Source organism: Trichosurus vulpecula, chromosome 3 (assembly GCF_011100635.1).
Source record: "Trichosurus vulpecula isolate mTriVul1 chromosome 3, mTriVul1.pri, whole genome shotgun sequence".
In the NCBI taxonomy this organism is placed as follows: Eukaryota; Metazoa; Chordata; class Mammalia; order Diprotodontia; family Phalangeridae; genus Trichosurus; species Trichosurus vulpecula.
In genome coordinates this window covers 134,404,317-134,413,462 of record NC_050575.1, presented here as the reverse complement: position 1 = coordinate 134,413,462, position 9,146 = coordinate 134,404,317, and the positions used below count along the sequence as shown (strand labels likewise).

The 9,146-nt window shown below is 44.6% G+C and overlaps 1 protein-coding gene across 1 annotated transcript; it reads right to left on the bottom strand.

The window, feature by feature from the left end:
- Window positions 1-990: 990 nt before the first annotated feature.
- Window positions 991-8,537, bottom strand: LOC118842243 (androgen-binding protein homolog). Its single transcript, XM_036749840.1, has 3 exons — window positions 8,477-8,537; window positions 5,404-5,585; window positions 991-1,161 (listed from the first exon to the last, which is right to left on the bottom strand). The coding sequence occupies exons 1-3, from the start codon at window positions 8,535-8,537 to the stop codon at window positions 991-993; spliced, it is 414 nt and encodes a 137-aa protein (XP_036605735.1).
- Window positions 8,538-9,146: the final 609 nt, after the last annotated feature.

Genomic DNA, 9,146 nt, shown 5'->3' with positions numbered 1-9,146 from the left:
GTTGTATAACAGAGTCAAAGTTGTAGTGATTACATTATTTTCCAAATAAACACATAAAATGCAAATTATAATTGATCAGTGGTCAAGTCCACCCAGAGGTCTTAAGGAAGTGTTGGCAGGCGAGTGTGTTGTGCATTGTCAGGAAGTCCAGCATGCATTGGCAGGAATATGTGTGTGTAATGACTTTTTTTTTACAATACAGTGCTATATGGTTATATGATGCAAAGTTGCATCATCAAAATTTCAATGCAGAAAAAACCCCACAAATTTACAATAAATTATTAAATTTAAGATGTGTCATTTAAAAAAATTATACTTTTTTGAAATGATACAAATTTAAAAAAAACATTAAAATGTTAAAGAAAGTAGATTTCCAGGGGGATACTGAGTAATCTAGCCAAATAAATTTGGGATCCTTTGGTCTAAGCCACTACCTGTGTATGAGTTCAGTTGTGTCAGAGAGGGTTTGCACTGCACTCTGCCGGGAAAAGCCAAAGTCTAGGCTAGATGGTGTCTCATAGACAGTCATACACACACAGACACAGACACCACACACACACACACACACACACACACACATACACATACTTTGTCTCTGTCTCTGTCTCTGTCTCTCTCCTCCCTCTTTCCCCCTCTCTTCCCCCCTTCTCTCCACATACCCCACAATGCACCACATGTACATACAGAGTCAGATACAACATATACCACAAGCACTGTCCTCCTTCACTGCTCCCCTCCTCCCTTTTCTTTCACTGTTGTTTTGCAGAAGCATTTGTGGAGTCTTCTGAAGGATATCATGGTAGAGTTTGCTAATGGGCCCTAGGAGCAGCTCTGGCTTTGGGAAATGAGCCCTATCCACTGGTGTACAGATGTCATAGTTCCAGGACATGTAGACCAAAATGGATGTATTTTAGCTGATGAACCAGAATATTGTGAATCTTTTCTGTGATGGTCTGTGTCTATTGTCCCTTCTATCCTACCCTGGGGTATTCAAACTGTATTGAGGGCCAGCAACAAGGCCAGCTGAATGACAGTCACTCTCTTGGCTGAGGCTGAGCATCTGAGGGTATAAGTCCTTGGAATCTCTTCACTTCGTCTACCCACTGCCATCCAGGAACTCTTGTGCTCTCTGGGGGAGTGGCTGGTTTGGCTGATAAGAACCTGGATAGAATAAGAAGGTAAGTTTCAGTTGAGGAGTATGAATAGGAATATTTTGTCAATGTTGGTAACCTCTGGAACTGAGAGCATCGAGAGCATTCTTTGTGTTGTAGTCGAAAGTGTGTGTGTGTGTGTGCGTGCGCCTGTCTGTAGTTCCCTGTGTCTGGGTGTGGGAGCAGATGCTCCCTTTTCATCTCCTAGTGTTGAGGGAGAAAAACCCAGGGATTTGGGAATCACAAATCTAAAGTTCCCAGGACTGGAGTTCCTGGTTGAGGGGGAGGGCCCCTCAAGGATCCAAGTACTGAAGAGGGTCAGGGCTGTCCAGAATGAATTCATAATCTCAAGCATTCTTCAAGTCAAGTTGGCAAAGATTTATTATGCTTTACAGCAGGCAAGAGTTCCTAGGGAACCTGCAACCTTACATGGGTGCAGGAAGAGCTTTTATAAGAGATTTAGGGGTGAAACATGTTAATTAGGTGTTTTGTGGTGGGATTAGGGAGTGGTTAAGGCATTGTCCATTCTTAAAGGAACATGCACTTTTTGTCTCTACTGCCCAGGAGTATTACCCAGAGTTCACTGGGAAATAGCCCACAGGGCAGGGTGGGGTGATCTGGAGGTGTGGCTTTGACTGTGAAATGTCACTAAGTTAACTATTGGTCAGGGCTGACTGGGAATATCTAAGTGGCTTTCATCAAATGTCTTGTTAGACAAAATAAATGTAAGAGAGTATACATTTGACTATATCTAGGATACATATCAGTAAGGTCAGTAAGTAGTGAATATGGTGATGTCTCAGGGTATAGCCAATTATCAGTACACAGGCAATATATAGGCACAGCTGCCTTCCAGTATCAGGAGGAGTGATAAGTGTTTTGCTAGGGCATGCTGCCCTGCTTTTCTAGAGAGAAACTGCTAGGGCCAATGTTTTGAAGCTAGGGAGAGATGTGATTGTAGAACTGGATGTGGTTTTAGAATTGGGGTTCAGGCACAGGCACCCAAGCAGAGGCTGTTAGAATTAGGGTTCAAATACAAGCACCCAAACACCCCATCACTAGGGTTTTCAACTACAATCCAAGGTAAGGGATATGGGGAGATTTTTCCTCACTAGTGAGTTTTCTTCATTGCATCGCCCTACTCCCCATATTTCTCCTTGGCCCTCCCCCCACCATGACCTCATACCTTCTCTTCATCACTAACTCTCTGCCCCTTCACTGACTTACTCTGATCTCCAAGTCACCTCATCTGCTCAGGTGATCCTATCCTCCCACTGACGCCCCTATTTCCCCATTCAAATTTTTTTTTTCCTTCTAAAAGTCAGCTTTCCATTTCCTTCCCTTCTGTATAGTATTCTTCTGCTCTCCTACCTCCCAACGAGGAGACTTTCCTAAGTCTCACATATTTAAATGTTCAAGCAGCTATAGACATTTTAAAGAAGATTCCTGCATCAGATAGGAAAGTGGACTTTAAGTTCTTTCTAACTTTGAGATTCTATGACTGTGCCTCTGTTTTGCCTATGTTCCATGCCCCAACTTACTGGTTTTGACCTTACAGCCTGTGTCTCTAGCTCCTGATCATGGTATAATCAAACTTGGCCTTGCGGTTATGTTCAGACCCTGGCCTCTATCCTATCCCATGGTTTTATCTGGATTATTGGTCCCCATTGTCACTGGCGAGGGCTCCACCATCTATGGGTCTATCTATCTGCCTCTGGGTTGGTTGCTTGGTATCTGTGACTTCCCAGTCACTGGGACTATGGGTGCTAATGGGTTTTAGAGATGGATGGACTGAGGGTGATTTAAGATTAAGCTTTCATGACCAGGTTCCACCATGCCCTTATAGAAAGGATGAGCAAGTACCCAGGGTTGAAAAAGGGAGCAAGAGCTGAGACAGAATGAGTCAGTATGATGTTGACTTAAAGAGGACAGCATTTGGAAGGGAGTTGTCATTATCTGGAGGAACCAGGTTAGCCCTGAAGTTCTAGCAGGGTCAAGAAGCTAGGTGATTGGGTGTGGGGGAAGGTTGTGTAGTAGTGGGATTCAGCTGGTTTGCTCGGGGTTGGTAGAACCAGTACTTAATTTTACTTTTAGTTCTATGAACCTGTTGTTAGTGGGGGTGGGGACTGCACCTGCCAAGTTGGGGGGGTGTAAAAAGAGGGGGCAACCCCTTAGCTCGGTTCCGTGGAAAACCGATTATTAATTCATTTGAATCCCACCACTGAAGGCAAGATCTTGGGATTGGGGGAATGAGGGAAGTGAAAGATGGAGGGATATTTGAAGAAACCATAGATAAAGGGGAGAAAGAGAGATGGTAAAAGAGCAGGGACACAGGAACATAGACATAGAGGGAGATAGAGAGGCATGAGGGAGAAAGACAGACAGAGAAGGGAAGTGAGAAACACTCTAAAAAAAGAGGTCTAGGGAGGACTAGGGTAGGAGCTGGGATAAGGAGATAGATTCAGGGGAAATGGAACTTAGGAGATTGATGAGACTGGGTTGGGACCTAGGCAGACATCTCCAGGCCTGAAAAAGGAGCCTCAGAGGGAGATGAACCTGGACTTGGGTTTTGTGTCTTCGGTCCTTATGTTACTCCCCTGGAAAGGGTTCAGGCCCAGCTCAGAGCATGTGTCAAGAGGGAAAGAGCTTTGGCGCCCTCCAGAGGCCACAACTGGAGCGCGTGGTACTCAGAATTGTCTTGCTGGGGAGGAGATAGATGAGAGGAAAGAGATGAAGGGTGGGTCCGTGCATATATAAAAGCCTAGTTAGTTCTCACAAAATGGGCCTTGGTCTGTCGGGGTGTGATGGTGAGTGTTATGCAAGGGGACTCATAATGACATTCAGAGCCACTCTGAGTCATGTGTCTAGGTGATACACAATTGCACACGGTAACATCCAGAAAGTTGCACAGTGTGTGATGTAGTGTACTCAATAATATTCCATAAATACAGTCATACAAAATGACATACAATTATAGTCCAACACAATTACACAGTAACACACAATTACAACAAATGCGTAATCACAGAATTTTATAAGCTGGGGAAAGCCTTAGAGATCATCTAATTAAGCCCTTTTTGCAGATGGGGAAATTGAGGATGAGAATAACTTAGCTAAGGTCATACAATTAGTAAGAGGAAAAGCTAGGGCCTGTACGTTAGTCTGGGGCTCGAAGTCCAATTTTAGTATTTCCCAAACCTTCCCCTAGTCAGGCAGTGGCACACATATCATTTACTCAGTAGCTCATGCAATGACAGAGTCACAAATAGATTTGAGGTGCATTTGCTTTATTAGAATCATCAGGGTCTATGATCACCCCTGCTGGGCAGGTTCTTGGGGCCTGAGGTCACTACAGGAGCTGAGCTGGGCCCAGAGTAGGCATGAAGTGAGCAGAGTTGGCAGTAACTGGGACGTTGTCCAGTGGAAATTGTGGGATTATTATTTATTTTGAACGTATTTAGTAGGTAGGTTTAGCAAGCATTCAGGTTTTATGCTGATGCCCACCTGGGGAGAGAGAAAGGATAAGGTATAAAGCAGAGTTAAGGAGGGCTTCGAGAATGGGCTTATGCCCCACCTCTAGCTTATCCCCCAAACCCAAATCGTGTGAGAAATGTTCTGTCTCTCTGGGCTGCAGGTTGGAGTGTGCAGGGTAATAGGATTTACCCCTTACCATCTGGACTGAAGGTGGGGAGAATAGGGCTTCTGGGTTAAGATCTTGTTTATGCAGTGGGGTGCAGCCTTATGTGACAGGGTTGATGGTGGGTAGGGACAAGGTTCCTGGGATTCTCTTTTTAGTGGAATTTCCTTGTAGTCATATGTATAGTGATTGGTCTAGAGTCTGGCCTCCCTGGTACCCCTCCTCTCAACCCCAACTGTGGCTGCTAGCCTCTGATTTCTCTCTTTTTTCTAGGCCTCCAAGATGATTGCTGGGATGAATCCCAGGGATCAGGTGGAGGGTGGGTAGGCTGGAATGGATAGTGTCAGGGAGGAAAGAAGAGGCCAATAAGCCCAGGAGGCCTGTGGGAGGGGCCATGGCTGATTCCCTTGATCTCTATTGTCTCTGCTTTTGGTTGCCACCATTTGAGGCAAATCCTATACTTCCTTGTAAGACACAGCCTGATGTATGTCACTGGCACTTGCTGTGTGTACATGTGTATGTGTGATGTCTGTCACTTGTGTCAGAGGTAGGAGTGTGGCACTGAAGGAAGTCTGGCCTCTTGGAGCTGAGGGGAAGAAACGGAACTTTTCTTACCAAGAATAATGCATCGATGAGAGATGTTTTCACAGGACTTTCTGCATAACATTCCTGTACCTTTATTAAGGCTTGAGTCTCAGCTTCAGTAGGTCCATATTTTTCGAGGTTCAGTGCTAGCAAAGAAGGATCCCCAAGGAGCAGGACACCGAAAGTGCCATAAAATCCAGTGCAGCCTTCAGCTAGAAACACAAGCAGGAAGCATCCACAATTAGGATGTGACTGGAAACGCATCCTCAGAAGTGGTCAGAGGGTCGGGGGGGACCATAGGAGGTCCTTCATATGTCTATGACCCCTTAATCCTGCCCACAGAGCTGTGATCTTTTACCCAGAGACTCCTTTTCACTTGGATTGTCTGAGGTCTACCTTTTGCATGCACCCACAAACCTTTCATGCAGTAGTGAAATGAGAATTGGAGTCAGAAGACTTTAATGTCAACCTGGCTCCCAGACTTATCACTCAACTGAAAGTTGTCTCTCCAAGGTCACCAGTGATCTCTTAAATGGCAAGATCCTTTGGTCTCTAACTTGCCCTCTCTGGACATTTAGCACTCTCATTATCTCCTCTTTCTAGATATTCTCTCCTCTCTGAATCTGCATGACGCGGCTCTCTCTTGGTTATCCTCCTGCCTTTCTGACTGCTCCTTCTCAGTCTCCTTTGCTGGTTCATCATCCATATGATGCTTACTAACTGAGTTTGTCCTTGGCCCTCTTTTCTTCTTTCTTTATACTCTCTCACTCGGTGATCTCATCTCCCTCCATGGGTTCAATATGTAGATCAATCTATGCAGATGACTCCCAAATTTATCTATCTAACTCTAGTTTCTCTTGAGCTTCTGTTATGGATCTCCAACTGACTACTAGAAATGTCAAACTGGATGCATTTCAAACTTAACATCTCCAAACCAGAGTTCTATTTTCTCTCACTGGCCCCACCCCCTCCCAATCTTCCAAACTTCCCTATTTGTGTTGAGGGCAGCACTATCTTTTTAGTCACTTAGATTTGTGACTTCACTATTATCCTTGATCAATTAGTTTCTAAATCTTATTTCCACTCCCAACATCCTTTGCATCTGACCCCTTTTCTCAATCCACATGTTTGCCACCTAGATTCATAACCTCTCTTTTGGACTACTGCAATGACCTCCTAATTGGTCTCCTGGCTTCAAATCTCTCCCCATTCCAATCCATCCTCTGTAGACCTAATAAATTGATTCTTCTAATGCATAGCAACTACCATGTTGCTTTCCTACTCAGTCAGTCAATAAGTATTTATTACTCAATAAACCACAATGGCCCCCTATTGCCTTTAAGATCAGTTATACATTTCATTTGGCTTTTAAAGTCCTCTATCAGCTGGCTCTAACCTCTCTTTCCAGCTATTCTTCCCTTTCTTGCACTCCAATGCCCAGTCAGACTGGTCTTCTTCTTGACCCTCCATTTCTGTATCCTGGCACTTATTACTTTTGTGCACTTAATATTTTTGCACTGTACTTGTTACTTATTTCAGACCTTGTATATCCTTATGTATGTACCTATTGTTTTTACTTTACTTCCTCCCCTCCTAAGAGAGAAGAGAGGAAAATAGAAAGTAAGCAGGGACTTAGAATGAAGGCAGCAACTATTTCAATTCTGTGCTTGTATGTCTAGCAACTAGCACAGTGTCTGGTCCCGGGTAAGTGCTTAATGAATGTATGTTGGTTGACTGATCCTTAGGGTGAGGTGAGGTGAGAGGCAGTGGAAAGAGCTCTAGCTCTAGAATCAGAAGACCTGAGTTCAAATCCTAGTTCTACTACTTAATACCTTTGTGACTTTTGGCAAGTCATCTAACCACTGGGCCTCAGTTTCCTCATCTGTAAAATGAAGTGGGAGATGAAATGGCCTCTAAGATTCCTTCCAACTCTAGATCTATGATCCTATGACAAAGATTTTCTTCCTTTCCTTTTCATTCAAGTTTGTCATTTATTCCACACTTTCAGGTAAAATGAGGGTGGCCCCCTTCCTATGACCAAACCCACTGATGGAGGGACTGGGGCAGCTAGGTGGAACAGTGTATATGGTGCTGGGCTTGGAATCAGGAAGATTCCTCTTCATGAGTTCAAATCCAGCCTCAGGTACTTACTAGCTGTGTGACCCAGGCAAGTTGCTTAATCCTATTTGCCTCAGTTTCCTCATCTGTAAAATGAACTGGAGAAGGAAATGGCAAACTCTAGTAACTTTGCCAAGAAAAACCCCAGATGGGGTCATGAAGTGTTGGACATGACTGAACAACAACTGATGGAGAGAAGGATAGAAGATGGGGATGGGGATCTAAGCATTCTCAAAGGCAGATATAAGGTACAGACATAGATACACCTCCCAACCTTCATGCCTCACCACAGCCCCGGATTAATCTGAGACAAAATGATTGAGCTGGCCCTCTTTGTTGACCCCTCCTGTGGCCCTCAGCTAACTTCAGTCCCATAGGTGCACAGCACCCTCAGGCTTCCCCAGCTGCTCAGAACCTCCCATTCTGTCTCTTTTCCTGCCAAGAAACTATCTCTGACCCAGAGCAGCTGCTTTAATGGAAACAGTGTTGGATTTGGTTTCAGTGAGAAACCTAGCATGGCAAGTGTGACTTTTGGCAAATCATTTCATCTCTCTTGGGGTTGTGGTAGATCATCTCTGAGGCCCCTTCAAGTTTTAAATCTATGATCCTCAGATCCCTTCCTCAACCACCAGAAAACCCCCACTTATACAAAGATGTGAAGAGATGATGACGGTTCAAAGTATTACTCTTCTCAAGAGTTTTATACTTTTAAAAGGGTTGCTATCTATGCAATTTTTTTTCTGAGTGGGATGGAGGCTTAGTGGGGCTTCTTGGAATTCCTCAAAGTCTTCCAAGGAATTCCAAGCCTTCCAAGTAAGGCATGAGTGTGTGTGTGTGTCTGTGTGTGTGTGTGTGTGTGTGTGTGTGTGTGTGTGAGAGAGAGAGAGAGAGAGAGAGAGAGAGAGAGAGAGAGAGAAAGAGAGAGAGAGAGAGAAAAGAGAAAGAGATCTTGGGGTAACCATCCCCTTTATCCCAGAGGTCTCACCATACTGGCTGCACAGGGCCAGGACCAGGAGCAGGGAAAAGGTGGCAACTGTAATCTTCATGGTGGCTCCCTCTAACTCTCCAGCTGAAAACTTGAGCTCACCTTGGATTGCCATCAGTTTATATAGGATAAGCTCCACCCTTTACCCTTCTTTGTCTTGCACAGCTCTGCCAAGGGAGGACAGCAGAAAGAGGGCGGGGCTGACTCTGTGGACAAGCAGAGAGGTAAGGAAAACATATTCCTCCTTTTCTATGGTTCTACCTAGTGCCACGTTGGCATTTGCTGTCCAATTTCAAAGTTTGATGAGGCTCAGTGTCATGCCTTATCAATGAACATACATTCAAGGGTGAGATGAATCCTCGATAATTAGCAAAACTCAGGTCTTTTGGACCTAGGCAGGTTTATGTAGCTTCATTCCTTCCCTGCCCCCTGGGAATCTGGGCCCAGTCAGACAGCTAGGGGATGATTTATTCAGGTCCTAACCTTCTATCTACCCCATCTTCTTAACCTTTCTGAAGCTAACCTCACCCAGGACTCTTCCTCAGGGAGTCAGTCAGGTGCAATGTTAGGCTAAAGCTCCACCTGTATCCTGACCTGGATCAATGGTGTCAAACAAATAGAAGCTTAAAAAACCACAAATCAACAATACCTGCATTTTATTGTATTTTTA

Excerpts from the sequence above, each read along its gene's own strand:
- LOC118842243 (XM_036749840.1), bottom strand. The coding sequence starts at position 8,537 with ATGAAGATTACAGTTGCCACCTTTTCCCTGCTCCTGGTCCTGGCCCTG. Across the intron at positions 5,586-8,476 it reads GGCCCTGTGCAGCCAGTATG|CTGAAGGCTGCACTGGATTT; the intron begins GTGAGACCTCTG and ends TTGTGTTTCTAG. Across the intron at positions 1,162-5,403 it reads TCATCGATGCATTATTCTTG|GTTCTTATCAGCCAAACCAG; the intron begins GTAAGAAAAGTT and ends TATTCTATCCAG.